The sequence below is a fragment of the Solea senegalensis genome, linkage group LG8 (assembly GCF_019176455.1).
Source record: "Solea senegalensis isolate Sse05_10M linkage group LG8, IFAPA_SoseM_1, whole genome shotgun sequence".
In the NCBI taxonomy this organism is placed as follows: Eukaryota; Metazoa; Chordata; class Actinopteri; order Pleuronectiformes; family Soleidae; genus Solea; species Solea senegalensis.
Genome location: NC_058028.1, coordinates 12,401,406 through 12,416,464, shown reverse-complemented (window position 1 = coordinate 12,416,464; position 15,059 = coordinate 12,401,406). Strand labels below are relative to the sequence as shown.

General features: G+C 40.4%; 4 protein-coding genes across 5 annotated transcripts; all 4 read right to left on the bottom strand.

Annotated features, from left to right (window-relative positions):
• Positions 1–1,551: 1,551 nt before the first annotated feature.
• LOC122773102 (P2Y purinoceptor 13-like) lies at positions 1,552–4,975 on the bottom strand. Of its 2 annotated transcripts, none has more exons than XM_044031498.1 (4): positions 4,769–4,975; positions 3,564–3,761; positions 3,065–3,454; positions 1,552–2,484 (listed from the first exon to the last, which is right to left on the bottom strand). In XM_044031498.1, the coding sequence occupies exons 2-4, from the start codon at positions 3,738–3,740 to the stop codon at positions 2,011–2,013; spliced, it is 1,041 nt and encodes a 346-aa protein (XP_043887433.1). In that variant the 5' UTR covers positions 3,741–3,761; positions 4,769–4,975; the 3' UTR covers positions 1,552–2,010. The 2 variants fall into 2 exon arrangements, with proteins under 2 accessions (XP_043887433.1, XP_043887434.1); XM_044031499.1 differs by lacking the exon at positions 4,769–4,975 and adding an exon at positions 4,499–4,726.
• A 1,722-nt stretch (positions 4,976–6,697) lies between these two features.
• On the bottom strand, positions 6,698–7,792 carry LOC122773555 (P2Y purinoceptor 13-like). Its single transcript, XM_044032322.1, has one exon. It carries the CDS (start codon positions 7,790–7,792, stop codon positions 6,812–6,814), a length of 981 nt encoding a protein of 326 aa, XP_043888257.1. The 3' UTR covers positions 6,698–6,811.
• Positions 7,793–9,083: 1,291 nt separating this feature from the next.
• Positions 9,084–11,780, bottom strand: LOC122773076 (P2Y purinoceptor 12-like). The gene is made up of 2 exons (XM_044031464.1): positions 11,219–11,780; positions 9,084–10,140 (listed from the first exon to the last, which is right to left on the bottom strand). The coding sequence occupies exon 2, from the start codon at positions 10,133–10,135 to the stop codon at positions 9,146–9,148; it is 990 nt and encodes a 329-aa protein (XP_043887399.1). The 5' UTR covers positions 10,136–10,140; positions 11,219–11,780; the 3' UTR covers positions 9,084–9,145.
• Positions 11,781–11,808: 28 nt separating this feature from the next.
• Positions 11,809–14,261, bottom strand: p2ry12 (purinergic receptor P2Y12). Its single transcript, XM_044031463.1, has 3 exons — positions 14,168–14,261; positions 13,675–13,940; positions 11,809–12,894 (listed from the first exon to the last, which is right to left on the bottom strand). The coding sequence occupies exons 2-3, from the start codon at positions 13,930–13,932 to the stop codon at positions 12,073–12,075; spliced, it is 1,080 nt and encodes a 359-aa protein (XP_043887398.1). The 5' UTR covers positions 13,933–13,940; positions 14,168–14,261; the 3' UTR covers positions 11,809–12,072.
• Between the last annotated feature and the right edge of the window lie 798 nt (positions 14,262–15,059).

Below are 15,059 nucleotides of genomic sequence, written 5' to 3'. Positions count from 1 at the left end.
ACTTTGTCATAATGTTCAACAAATACACTTCTCTGGCCATACTTTTAGAATCAGTCTGTAAGATGACTGAGATATAATGGCATAAAACCACAATGTGGTTTCTCTAAAGCTAACCTGCACTTTGATGCTTGTAAGTGTCAAAATCGTTGTCCTGTCATGTAGCTTATAAGTGTAAAGCTGTAACAAGCTGGGATGTCGTGGCATAGAATATTTCATAAGCCACGTTTTGGCACCAGTGACATGTAGACAAGACAGGTTTAACTGTACTTGCGTGTTTCACCGGGTTCTCTTGACGCATCTATAACTGTCATATACATTTACCTGCCCCCGTATTTCCCCAGCGTGTGCCTCTATGCATAGTGCGAGGCAACACTATCTGCAGGGTTTGTTTAATTTCCATGAATGTCATTTAGAATTTCTCATAATTCACTACTGCAGGGTCATCTGTCAGAGGATTTAATCTGAGGGTGACGAATGGTTCATCCCCTGGCTGCAGTCACTGCTCCGACTGCACTGCAGCTCATTAATTTCCTGCCCAAATATCAGCCTCTGTTGTAGCCGACAGTGGGTGGGATGGAGAGAGATCATATTTCATTATTACATTAATCAGACCCACATGCAGACATGATTATAAATCAGGTGGGAGGTGACATTAATCCATTAGAACCAGTTGGTAAATGTCCTGAAAACCAATCTTTGGGTGTTGCAGTGTGGGAAAAAACATGTCACTTATTTACTTCTAAATATTTTGTCTCTTCATGTTTAATTCAAAACTCTATGAGACACACCTGCAATATTGTGACGGGCTATATAAATGATTTTGAAATTCTTGCAGCCTTGTTAGATTTGGTTTAAATTCAGTGTTATCGAACAGCCGATCTCCAGCAGAGGAATGAGTCCATAATTCCTGTAGGTCAGTTGCTCAACACTTCACTTCCGATGTGCCTCGGATACTGATCTGTGTGGCAAATAGAAGTATAATCAATAAGAAGTGAATTACACAGGGGAGGCATCCGAGCTGCTCTTAATCAAAAACACATTGTGTTTATATGAAGTGCAATACTGTGATTCTCCCTTCCCTATTTAAAACGTTTAAATGTTAAGAAGAAATCTTCAACCATGAAAAAAGGTTATTGCTATTTAGTAACAAAGTCAATTCACCTTTTTATACTCAAATTTGAGGTGGCTCCCTGAGCTTCTTCTCTTTTCTGTTCAGGGATGAACGTAAATAACTCTAATTTGACATTTTAATCAAGAAATAATAATGTAATAATGTTAATGTTTGTAAAACAGTACATTTGAGAACTCATGGATAACAATAATAATCATATTTTAGCCTTAAAAATATCATTTGGTCAAAGAGCTTCTACGTACTGGTGTAGTAAAAAACGTTTTTGATAATTACCAATGCTGTTAATCTAGGAAGGCAGCTGTGGCTATGGTTGGTGGTCTAATAAATGTATGATGTGGTGGGTGGCCTATAGTATATATAATACAGAACAAATATTTGGCTTGTTATTAAGATTTCCAGTATAAAACCTGGAGACAATGCAAAAAGTATTATTTTTATTGTTGTTATTTACAGTATATTGCACAGAGAGCAGCTGTAAGCAATGTCAACAGCAGTCGTTCGTTATCACTCAGTCCTTGCTCACATTTTTTTTTTTTTTTATATTTAGCCATTAGTCAAAGGGAAAGTGGCGTTTGAGCGAGATTAGAGAAAAGGAAGTAGAAAAGGACATTAAGCACAGTTAAGCAAACACATCAGATGACTTAGCAAACAAGGGGAAGAGGCGTTTTAGTTAGCACAGTATCAAAAACCCAGGACAGCTTTCATAAAACACAAACAACACAATTGTCATCATCACTCGTCATCGTCCATTTACCAGATGTCCATCACCCTGCTTTAATTTTTACAACCAACTGACATTTTTACAACCTTTATTGACATAAAATGCTATTTACACGTAAATGGTCACAGTGGCGTCCCATTGTGCAATGTCCATTATCTTACAGTGGAATCCCATTACCTGACGGTTTGTTAGTGTGGGCCAACTGAGACATTTCCATTTGAGTTGATGTTACCGTGGGAGATTCTGGGGTACCTGTGTGGAGTGGCTTACGGCAGAAAGTGGCTGTCAGTCGTCTCCGAAACACCTTACACAGGAACACATAGATAAGTGGATCCAGGCACACATTGGTGGCTGATAGCCACAAGGTGGTTTCCTTGGCGATGTAGAGTGCATTCTGTCCCTGGCAGTGACTCACCAAGCTGCGGGTTTGGGTCAAAGTGTAGGGAACACGAGCGAAGTGGAAGGGGGCAAAGCAGATGAAAAACACCCCCACCACCACAAAGACCTTTGACTTGGTTCTGCGAATCGTCGTCTGTGATCTGCTCTTTGAGGCTTTGTATGACTCGTAAACCTTCTTGCTGATGAACGTGTAACAAACCACCATCACAGCCAGCGTGCCCCAAAAAACCACCTGCAAATACACGTCAGCACAACATTATGCATGACAGGAACTTGCCACAGCAACACCGCAGTTCAAATTGCGTCGTAAATATGTGAACATGGTCACATGCAGTGCAAGCACATTTAAATATTTCATAAAACATGTTAACAAGGCTCTTTCTGAGTTAAAGTGTAAGATTGACACGACACAGACACAGTTTTAGGCTGGTTAGACTGGAAACAGTGGAGGAACCACCTGTCTCATTGCAAACAAGGTCCAGATCAGGACCTCGACTTGAAATTAGGTATGTTAAATCTGACCGCTGTTATATGCTGAATCTTGTTAGATTAATTGTATGTAAAAATAAAACAGAAAATGTATAGTGTGAGTGTTTTTTTGTTTTTTTTTTGCCATTATGTCACTGTAATTCTCTGTAAAACCACATGGTGTCTTTTGACAAAACAACCCTGGTATAAAATGTTGATTTGTTGCGGGTTGTCTCCGCTTGTTTCCAGTCTCTGACCATTGATAATCCGGCCAACACTTCAAAATTGAACAGACACACAGACAAAAAGGGAGATGATTTGCTATACTAGCAGTTAATAGCTACCTGAGAGAAGTAATTAATTGCTTCATGCCACATCCGTCCGGCGTCACTCTTCATGGACGTGCACTTCAGTCTGCCTTCAGACACCTGAGGTGGCTGGTCACTTAAAATAACATTGGGTAGTGCTAAAAAAAACATTACCACCCAGACAGCTACACTCAGCACCTGACCAACACACACCCGCTGCAGGGCGCACTTTCCAAAGGGCCTGACGATTTTCAGGTAACGGTCCAGACTGATCAGGCCCAGCAGCAGGATGCTGATGTACATAGTGAGGTAAAAGAGAACTCCAGAGTATCGGCAGTGGAAGGCACGTAGATGCCAGCTACCCACACCTGCATCACTTAAGACTTTCAGAGGGATGGTCAGGGTCATCAGCAAGTCAGCTACCACCTGTTATTGAGGAATCATAACTTTGTTTTTGACTTTTTTTTTAATGTATTGTAATGGATTTGATTGCTTCACAGACACAGCAACATTCATAAAGAGCTTCATGTCTTACCACATTTTTCAAAAAGACCACAAATGTTGAGGTGCTGGGGATAGTGAAGAAGATCCATGCAGCCAGGGAATTCAGTATCAAGGCAGTTATAAAGAGGATGCTGTATAAACAGGGAAAGACCACAGCTGTTACGCTGGTGTCCCGGACACATTTGATGGACATGTTGGTGGTATTCATCCTCTAATCTTCAGTGTGGGCCTTTAGTGGTAAAACAAGACAAGAGAGTGCTGTCAAAGTATGTAAAGTATATTAAAATAGTTGTAGCCGAGTGTACCGTTCTGTTGTTCAACACATTCAAGAGCAAACAAACATTTCTATAAATCCCATTTGAATTTTCCAGTATTTAGATTAGTGGTTTCTTGTCAGTTAACCCTTAGTGGATCTGTGCTCCTCGTATGGACGTCGCAGGGGTGTGTGTTTATAGGTATGTAGGTAAGTAATGATTCATTTTATATTGCATTTTTAGTAGTGATATAAATAATCGCAATAATTGTGCAGAGGTCACAAAAGAGACCGTTTTTTTCTTTTCTTTTTTCTAAACATTTTGAGTACTTTTTGCTCAAGTGTGTTTATATAGTGGATGAAAATGAAAAATCATCAGATGGCCTATAGATTGTGCTGAAAAAAAAAGATATAAGGCACTCTATATTGCACATTCTTACTGTACGTTTAAACATATTAATGTTAATGTTAATGCAATCTAAAGTTTAATAGAATACAACCGTAAATGTATATTCTGATTTTCAGTCTTTACACCAAAAAACCTGAAGGACCGCAGAATAACACTGAGACCGGGAGCAGGTGCTATGGCAACCAAAAACATACACTACCCCAAGTTAATTAGTTCTGTTAAAACGATTGTCACTGAAGCGCTGTCTCTGTGCACAGCCAACATTAGTACGTTTATCTGGGAGAAACCAATCATTGAGTCTTACCTTCTAGTTGTGTCCTTAATGTCTGTGACTTTGACTCACAGGAAGAAGAAGAAGAATGAATAAAGCAATGAAAGACTAACGCTATTTCCAAAAAAGGAAGACGGGAAATAACCAATTCCCCTTTCTCCTCCTTACTCACAGAAAGAAAATTAAACGGAAGAAAGAGTTTGGATCTTTAGAGAATTCTGTTTCTCCCCCCCCTTCTTTATGTAGGTGTGTGTGTGTGTGTGTGTGTGTGTGTGTGTGTGTGTGTATGTTTGATGCTCTTACAATGGGTGGTCTCTGGAGCTACTGTGTGGCTGTCTTGTCACAATCCCAAAGAGTTTTCCAGTCTTCCTCTGAGTGAAAGAGCCTTTCCTTCCTTGCTTCCTGTTCCAATTGTCTGCAGAGAGGCTTGTTCTGCACCGTGCCAGTCCCTCTGCCTCCGCTCTGCCTTGGTCAGTCTCAGTGGCTGTTGACACTAAAACTATGCACTCGTTTCCATGACCCACATCTATAGAAGCATCCTGCCGCAGCTCCTCCCTCTAACTCTGCAGCAGCAGTGTATCTACCACCCATGCATGCAACAATCAGGAAGATAAATATATAAAGACCAGTGTGGTTTTAGTTTGTGAGAAATACTGTGGGCATTCTGCAATGCTTCATAAGAAATAGGTTTTAATGGTTTCCTATTGCTCAATTCCTCAAACAACAAATGAGTCAAGCACATAATCCCAGGTTATTGTTTCTCACAGTTACAAGCAAACACCAAATGTATACTGTTGTGATGATGGTATGTATCATCTAGGAAAGGCAACATCCCTCATCGTCGCTCATATTTCCTGTTTTATATCCTCTCGTGCCTTCTTATTTTCCCCCTTGTTTTTTTTGTACCTTCTTGCTAAAATTAGCACTCTCTGAGAACAACATCATTTCCAGTGCAAAGTTGCTTGGATCTGGGCCAAGAATTATGACAGCTGGGGAAGAAATGAGTTGGAAAATGACATGGATGTGCATCACTGCTCCTGTTGTTGTTTAATCGGATTAGATTTGAAATGACACGGAGACTGTAGATCCTAAAAAATAATCACAGGCAGTTCAATATAATAGAGGGGTGGAACAAAATTTGATCCATATAAAGCAACAGAACAATATGCATTTTTCTTCAGAAAAAGTTGGTCTGTATACATGTCACGCTATGGTCAGTGTGAGCTAGAAATAAAGGTGTCATTTAAAGGTGTCGAGCCAGAAAGATGAAGAATGTTTATGCTTTTCAAGGTTCATTCATTCATTCATTCATCTTCTACTGCTTTATCCTTCACATGAGGGTCACGGGGGTCTCTGGTGCCAATCATATCGAGACAAACAACCATTCACTCTCACACACACACACACACACACACACACACACAGTCAAATTAAACACAACCAAACTGTGTAGAGGCGAGGCGAGCTGAGACCATATAGTGGAAACATGGCATTTGAATGTCCAATTTGCCTAATACCCAAAGCTGCATGTTTTTGGACACACACACACACACACACACACGGAGGGAGAACACGTAATGTAATATAATGTAATGTAATGAAACATGCAACCTCCACGCAGAAAGACATGAAGCTGGAAAGGCAAGAGGGCTAACCACGACACCAACCACATGGCCCGCTTTTCAAGGTTAGCGTGGGCAAAACAACCTTTTTTTTAACTTTAGACTGGTGAGAAAACAGGTGTGGGAAGCACAAAATCTAATCTATGTAAATGTTTTTCTCTCTCTCTCTTTCATGTGTGAAGAAAAAGACCCCAAACAAATGTCTTATGGGGTTGTTAGGAGGGTCATTGTTATCTATGACACCTGCCGTCCGACATGAAACAGCTCCAGTCATTGCTTTAGAAAGGGTGTGTGTGATATAGAGTATGTCTCCAGTAATAACAGTCAACATTGTCCTTGATAGGTATGTATAAGGGTTCCCACTGCTGTTGTTGAGATAAAATAATTTGACACAAAAGCATTTTGGGTTTAATTTTAGGGCATACTTTAATTTTTTCAATTTAGTTTTACAGCTTTAAATTACTTTCATCCCTCCAGAGTTTCTGGCAGCATAATAATATCGTGTTTATCTCATCTATCCATATTTCAGAGTCAGACACTACAGAACAGCAAGCAGCACAGCAAACTTCAGTGTGGGTTTGAAAATCAAGTTTAATAAAATAAACACGCAAACAATGAGAATATTCATTGATACACAAAGCAATAATGTGAGCCTATGCTAAAATCTGAGCTCAGTTCACATCAGAACATTGGTTCATGACCTTTGTCAGAAACTATTGCGAAGTCACTTCTGCTTTGCCTGCCAAAGCCTCTTCAATGAGTTGGAAACACTTTTCATCATAGACATCAATTTCTCGTTGAACTCTCGACACAGAAAGACGTAAAGAAGCGGGTCCATGCAGATGTTTGCGTTGGCGAGCCAGAGGCTGAGATCTTTGGCGAGCTTGCCCTTTAAATAAGAGCAGCTGTTCTGCTCGGTATTACTGACTTGATGAAAGGTGTACGGGATCCTGACGAGGTGGTACGGTGCAAAAGATACGAAAAACACGGCGACGACCAGAAAAACGCGCAGCTTGATCTTTTTCTGTCCTTGCGCGTTGTTACTGCCGGAGTTTTGGAAGGACTGGATGGCTTTCTTTGTGATGCACATGTAGCAGACTGAGATGACCACGCTGACGAGCCAAAAAAACACATTGAGGAAAATCACTGTCCCTTCATGGAATTCAAGTCCAGCTTGTCCTTTCAATGACATACAAGTGATCTCTGTCATATTGGCTACCGACTGGTCACTCAAAATGATATTCGGTAAAGCTGTACCGCCAAACAGAATCAGCCAAACAGAGCCTGACACCACTTTGCTCAGGGTGAGATTGCGGCCAAACAGCCCGTTGTGGGGCATCATGATCTTGCAGAAGCGGTCCAGACCTATGAGGCCCAGAAAACTGATACACGTGTAGAGCGTGCTGTAGGAGATCGCACTGAAAACCCGACAGGAAAGAGCATATAAACGAACTGAGGCCTGCGGCAATTTACTTGCCACTCTCATTGGGCTAATCAGGGTCATGATGAGATCAGCGACCACGAGATTCTTCAGGTACACCACAAATGTGCTGGTGGACTCCAGGTGCAGCGACACCCAGGCTGTGACGCCATTCAGCAGCAAAGAGACGGGGAACATCAGGAAGTAGAGCGTTGGGACAATGTATGGGTGGTACTCGAAGTCGTCACAGGAGGAATCATCACGAGACGTCTGATTCAACAGCATCACGGCACCTGAAGAAAAGTGAAACAAGTGTGTGTCCTGTAAAGCAAGCTCGTGATGACATGTATATATCATATATTCCGTACCTCTTGCAACATCATAATTGTCCCACACTATGTTCTTGTAGTTAATGACCAGTTTACTGATTCAACTCATGAAACACACATTAGACTGTGAGTAAAGTGCAAAACAACATCTCCTGTAGGCTTGTGTTTCTCCATTCACAACACAGAGCTCATCAAAAACATTTAACTTCACTAAACACGGTTGATTAAGGTCTGAAGATGAGATCATCGAGGGTTAAGTGACACGTTTATATGATATTAATGGAGCTACTTACAGCTGATGACTTGAATCCCTCGTCTTCTCCAGCACAGAGTCGCGAGGCAGACCTGGGTGACAGTAGTATACTGACGAGGACGCTGTCTATTTTCCTAACAAACAAATTCATGTTTCTGCCGTGATGAGAAGGGCAATTTACCAGGGCATATGCAAAAGTAGGGAAAACCTAATGGTTTTTTAGCCAGATGGGGGAAAAAAGGCCATTTACTCAGCGTGGAGTGGAGGTGTCACCTCCTTCATCTGGCCCCGAACTTAAATCACTATGTTCCACATCAGGCATGACTGATGTGGATTGTTTGATCGAACAACTGGCGCAGTGGCAATATCTGACCACAAGGTGGACTCAGCTGTTTATAGGTGAAGTAAAAAAATGGAGCTTATTGGCCTTTAAAGATAAGAAAAGATCAGCAACTGCCCAGGCGTGTTTTTTTTTTTCACTTATGAATTTCATTCTCAACAAAATCAAACGCCTGGTTCATGTAAGTGGAGGGAATCCCCACTACAGTGAACAGTGGAGCATTCAGTGCATTCAAACGAGAGAAATGTGTTTTTGGTTTGACTTGCAGGGAAGCATTTGGACACACGTTTGTTTTGGAAATGTTTATTTATTGATTATTTCCATCCAACTTTAAGGCAGTGGAATAATATATATATATACAGAAACTTTTTAACAGGTAAATATGGTACTCTTTCTTTTATATACAGAAAAGGAAGAATACAGCTGATTACACCACATCACATTGTATAGTAAAATAGTATACCAACATAATAAACATAATAAAAGCAAGGCAAGTACAGTATATACTATACTGTATAGAATATATATATATATATATATACATATATATATTTCTATACAGTATATACATAAAATGAAGCTCAAAAGCTACTACTGGGCTACTCTCTCTTTTAATTTTTTTTACTTAAAAAAAAACAAAACAAAACAGTGTTATTTGTAACTATATTATTTATTTATGTTCATCTCTATGTCTGTAAAGGTGCCGCATTTAATGACTATTGACTGGTGTCCTGGGAGTCGTCCTGTTTTTCACTTGAACATAACCCGACACAGATCCCTGCAGCTTCCATCATGTCGACCAGCTTGTTTCTGTACTCCTTACACAGAGAGATGTAGAGAAGAGGATCCAGGCAGACGTTGGCGGTCGACATCCACAGGAACAAGTCACTCAATAGATTCGGTTCATTGGCAACGCCATAGTCTGAGTGAAAGAGTTTTATTAATGTGTTAGGAATGCGGAGCAAGTGGAGAGGCACAAAACACAAGACAAACTCAAGGAGGATGAGGAAGACCCGCAGCTTGGTTTTTCTGCTCCCTTGGCTGTTGTTGCTCGCAGAGTTTCTGAACGACTGCAGGACTTTCAGGGTGATGCAGATGTAGCAAAAGCCAATCACTAAGCTGATCAACCAAAAAAGTATGTTTGTAAATAAAACCACAAACCTGTGAAGTGCCTGACCACCTGGACTAAATACAAACGCACAGACGTCTTCTGTCCTATTGAATGGAACCTGGCTGGCTAGAATTAAGGTTGGAACTGCTGTGCTGCCAAATATCACAATCCAAACCGAGGTGGACAACACAAGACTGAACATCACACTTTGTCCTAGCAGCCTTCCGTATGGTCGAACAACTTTAAAGTATCGATCCAGGCTGATGAGTCCCATTAAGGCGAGAGTTATGTACAAACAGGAGAAGTAAATGACAAAGGTGTAACGGCACGTGAAAGACACGACCTCGACTGAGGCTCCTGGAAGCTTGCTCACTGCTATCAACGGGAGACACAGAGTCACGAGCAGGTCGGCGGCCACCAGGTTTTTAAGATACACAATGAATGTGGAGGTGGAGCGGAGGTGCAAGGACACCCACGCGGAGACACTGTTGAACAGCAACGCGATGACGAACAAGAGGAAGTAGGAGCACACGAAGGCCACGTTTCCGGTCTGGTGGCCGGAAGAGAGGCTCGGTGAGTGGTCGGTCGACATCATGAAATCTGGAATTCAAAATGGAGACGTCAATGAAAGAAGCACATTTTTTATTATTAAAAAAATACCATCCACAAGCTGTAGGCTGAACCAGAATGTTGGATGATTTGTATTTCTTGCAGTGCGTAACTTTTAAATGTCTTTTATATGTATATATATATATATACATATAAACCATTGTCAAACGAGTTCACACAGTGCTGATTAAGCCTTTCAGATCTATGCCACTACCTGTGTTTCTCACTATAGTGGACACATGGAGGTATTAAGAAAGTGGTGATTTACTTCACGTCCCTGTCCCTTTTCTGCCACACTCAGGTCTGATAGTATTGCCTGACAGAACCCCATTTTCAAATGGAGGACACACCACAGAACAACTGCTCCATTGTCTCTGTGCATGGAAACAAACTGAAACTTTAACTTTGGAAATTAAACAAGCAGATTTGATGACTTGCTACGTGTGTGAACTGGCATGAAATTATGTAGCAAAGCAAAGTTGTTTTTTTGTTGTTTTGTTTTTTAGAGTTTTAAAAAGTTTAAAATGTAAATGGATGGATGATAAGGTCTGAAGTCCTGAGGGAATTTGATTGTCCAGCCTGATTTGCATCTGTCATTCATTTAAATGTGGTTTTCACTGCTCAACTTATTTGAATGCATCCTGGTTGCTGAACTTGACACCTCCATTTGACTTTGAACACTGGAAGTTATGCAACTGTTGGATTTGTTTTCACCACAGCGAACGACAAAAAAACAACAACACTGGTCACATTTAACGCAGTAGAAATATTAAATATGCTACAGGTCTAACGATAGATCTAGTTTTCTGCCTCAGTCATTTTGATGCAATAAATGTGATCCGTATAGATTCACCTCATCAGTGTGTGAACTGAAGAAATTCAAATATTCTAATACAAATATAAAGGATGGAAAAGTAGTGTATTTTACGCCAAATAAAAAAACAGCAAAACCTTTAAACAGACCCCACTTGCTAACAATTAGATAAACCACCCCATGGTCTGTTAATCTGATTCCTACTTTTTACTTTAGAGCTAATTTCAGAAAGTTGTTGAACAAAATAATACTCACAAAGAATTGTTGTCTCCTTGTACTTCACCTTCACAGGAGGAATATGAGAACCTTTTTCCACCAGATAGATTCAAATCTATGAGCAGTGAGGGGCAAAGAATTATTCAAATAACATTCACAATGGCAGGCCATGTTTTTCCGTCTTTTCAAGGCTTACAGAGCAATTTCTTACTTTGAATAACAAATCAAGTTTGTTTTATCTCTGGAGGCCTCACTTAGCCATTTTACATAGAAAACAAAAACCTTTTTTATGTGGCACATCATTTACGCTTAAAATACATTTATTACAATGTGGATTCTATCTGCCTGTGTAACTGTAGTCAAAGTTATTTTGTTACTGCAGTAGTTTCCTTGACTACTTTCTAATATTTCAGTGTCTCAATGGACTCAATGGAAAATGTCATTTTCGCACACCAAGCTCTGGAAAAAGCATTCACTGTGAACAAAAGCCATGAACATAAATGCACAGGCACATGCGTCAGTAGATGGCAGTTTATTAGTAACACATTCAGTTACAACATGTGTCACTGATGTATTAAATGAATTATTATTATTATTTTATTATTATTATTATTATTATTATTATTATTGCTGTTTTGACCCCTAACAGCAAAAAAATACACATACACAGTAAAAAAGAGGAACAGTGTATGAAACTTAGTTTCTGCTTTTAAATGAATATTTAGAAATGAATGCCTTTTTCTTTTTGTTCTGCACACAAAAACCTTGCGATTACTGTGCGTTACAGTGTAGTAATTACTGAAGGAATGTTTTAATGTATGTTCTGTGATGGAATGGAGTCAGGACACCATACACTGCAACAGTCTTAAGTGTTTGTGCAGTGTCCAGGGCTTTTATGAACAAACAGAGGAGTCTCTTAAAGGAGTGCTTCCTGTATCTGTGTCTGATCCTCTCCCTGTTAAACAGCCACAGGTGGCAGCAGGGAGCCGCAGGGTCTTGAACAGAGTGGTTCTGAAGGACTTGCAGAGGAAGAAGTAAATGAGTGGGTCGAGGAGGGCGTTTAGGGACGACAGGAACAGTGTGCTCTCTTTCAGCTGGAAGAAGAAGAGCTTGAGCTGGCAGTTGAAGAGGACGCCCCGGGTCTGGCTCATCGTGTACGGCACACGGGCAAAGTGAAATGGCACAAAGCACACAAAGAATACAGCCAGGACCAGGAAGACATTTGCGTTCATTTTCTTAGTGGGCTGCTGGGGCATGCGACCCATCGTCTCTCCAGCACTGTGAGTCTTAGTACGGGAGTAAGATCTGTACAGCTCTTTGGTGATGAGAGTGTAGCACACTATCACAGTCACCAGGTTGCCCCAGAAAATCACTTGACACACGTGATTTACCACCTCGTGCCAAAACAGCCCCCCCGGGGTCTTCAGGTCACTGCATTTGAAATATTTAGACGTGGGGGTCTTACACGTCAGGATCACGTTGGGTAGACTGAGGACGAGCAGGAAGGTCCAGATGGACCCGGACAGGAGCTTACGACGGGCCAGTCGGGCCGCATTGGTCCCTCTAAAAGGCCTGAGGGTTTTTCTGCAACGGTCGATGCTGATGAGTCCGAAGAAGAGGATGCTGATGTACATGGTGAGGTAAAAGAGCACAGAGGAAGCTCGACATACAAATACACGCAGACCAGTGGAAGCCATGTTGGAGTCTGACAGCACCTGGAAAAAAAATGGTTGTAATGGTTATAATATGTTAAGAAGGTGTGAACATTTAGGCAATATTTATTTACATGGATTGTTGTAAATGTACTATTGATGAGTATCAGGGCCAAACATGCTTTTTAATCTTTCGAGAATAAAGGCGTACTATTATGAGAATAATGTTGTGATCTTTCGAGAATAAAGTTGTAATATTATGAGAATAAAGTTGTAATCGTTCAAGAATAAAGTCATAATCTTTTGAGAATAAAGTCGTAATCTTTTGAGAATAACGTTGTAATATTACGAGAATAAAGTTGTAATATTACGAGAATAAAGTTATATTATTACAAGAAGAAAGTCCTAATATTTACGAGAATAAAGTTGTAATATTATCAGAGTAAAGCCCCTAATACTACGTCGTATGCTATTAACTTGCTGCTGGGTAATTCATATTTAGTTTTTTTCTCAAGTGTAACTCAAAATGATGCCTATTATTGTTCAGTAGCAACATTTATGAATCACTGTGATGATTTATTTGGAATTCTTCAAGTCACCACAGCAGAGTATTCGTCCACACGGCAGAGCTTTTATACCAGATGCTCTTCCTGACGCTACCCTTCCTTTTATCTGGGCTTGGGACCAGCACTAGGCACTAAGAGTTCTCTGGATGTGACCCTCAGATGGCTGGGTTCATTTATTTCACATTTATTTACTCATTATTATAAATGTACTAAAGGCCTATACAACCAGTTTCAAACAGCTTAATAACTCCTTGCACTAGTACTAGTTTAACCTAACCTTGAAGGGGAACGTGAAGGTCATGACGACATCTGCAACCACGATATTCTTCAGGTATATAATGAAGTGAGATCGCGACGGGATGCGAAAGAACACCCACACTGCCACGGCATTGAGTGACAGCCCGACCAAGAACAGCACGGAGTAGAGAACGGGAAAAAGCACAGTCTTCAAGACGTTGTCCCGGGAACAGGTGACATTGGTGTGACTGTGATTGGCAGGAAACTCAGGAAAAGGAAAAGATGTGTTGCTCTCCATGAGTGAGTCTAAAAAGCAGACAAAAAAACCAAAACCCTTTGAATGTTTTCATTCATGTTAATAGTATAAAACAGTTCTTTCAAAGCAGTGTTTTTAGCTGACTGATATTGAGAGCAAATCTGTTTTTATGTTAGCATTCTTAAATGATTTAGTTCAACATCTGTGAACAAGGTATATTCTACACATTCAGCCCTTATTTTTTTTGAATAAATGCAAGTTAAGTTTGATAACTGACCTGTGGATTATGCTGAATATGAAGAAACAATTGAAGGTCTCTTTTCCCCCCCGCGCTCCTGTATTCTGTTGTAATGTGACCTGCTTCTGCTCATTTAACTGCATAAGTGTGTGTGGTTTCATGGGCATCACAAAGACTTTCTCTTTGTCTTCTCCTTTCTGTTTCCTGTCATGTGGAAAGGCAGTCTGCTCTGCAGCCGCTTCTAAATCCCTTTGGAGACACATGGAGATATCAGCTCAGTATTATAATCGCCTCCTAATGGTAATTGATTTGGTGGAGCGTAATAAGAAATGAGTTTTACACATGCAATAAAAACAGCCGATAGTACAATAAAATATGCACATTAACCAATTTAAATTTGTGAGTGGTCGCTATCATCTCCAAAACTATTGATGCCAGGGTGTATGTATGGTATAGTCTCAAATATTGACAACTTTGGTAGCTGTACTTATTCTCAAAGATTTACAACTTCAGATTAAAGTATTTGGAAGTTATAAATATGTGTCTTCATTGAGGAAGATACAAGCTTGTGCGCTTCCCCTTCTTTTGGTCTTTCACTACTGTTAACAACTGTCGGGTAATTTCCAGCTGCATTGTTTTCATACAGTGTAATAACACAGTGATGTGTGTTACATTCAGGCTCAGTCACGGCTAAAGGATTCAGTCAATACAGACATCATTCACTGCATTTTCTGTATCCATCATGTTCCTGAACTGCAGCCGATCCCAGTTTGCCAGTCCATCACAGGGACACATAGAGACAAACAACCATTCACTCTCACATCTACGCTCAATTTAGAGTCTCCGATTTACCTGTGCCTTGCCTTGCCTTGCACGATAGTACGGCAGAGTATATTATGAGAATAAAGTCACGATATTATAAGAATTGAGT

Coding starts and splice junctions, on each gene's coding strand:
- LOC122773102 (XM_044031498.1), bottom strand. CDS start 3,740: ATGAATACCACCAACATGTCCATCAAATGTGTCCGGGACACCAGCGTA. Junction 3,455..3,563: donor TGGTCTTTTTGAAAAATGTG/GTAAGACATGAA, acceptor CCTCAATAACAG/GTGGTAGCTGACTTGCTGAT. Junction 2,485..3,064: donor CAATTAATTACTTCTCTCAG/GTAGCTATTAAC, acceptor GTGTATTTGCAG/GTGGTTTTTTGGGGCACGCT.
- LOC122773555 (XM_044032322.1), bottom strand. CDS start 7,792: ATGCTGTTGAATCAGACGTCTCGTGATGATTCCTCCTGTGACGACTTC.
- LOC122773076 (XM_044031464.1), bottom strand. CDS start 10,135: ATGATGTCGACCGACCACTCACCGAGCCTCTCTTCCGGCCACCAGACC.
- p2ry12 (XM_044031463.1), bottom strand. CDS start 13,932: ATGGAGAGCAACACATCTTTTCCTTTTCCTGAGTTTCCTGCCAATCAC. Junction 12,895..13,674: donor CCTTCACGTTCCCCTTCAAG/GTTAGGTTAAAC, acceptor TTTTTTTTCCAG/GTGCTGTCAGACTCCAACAT.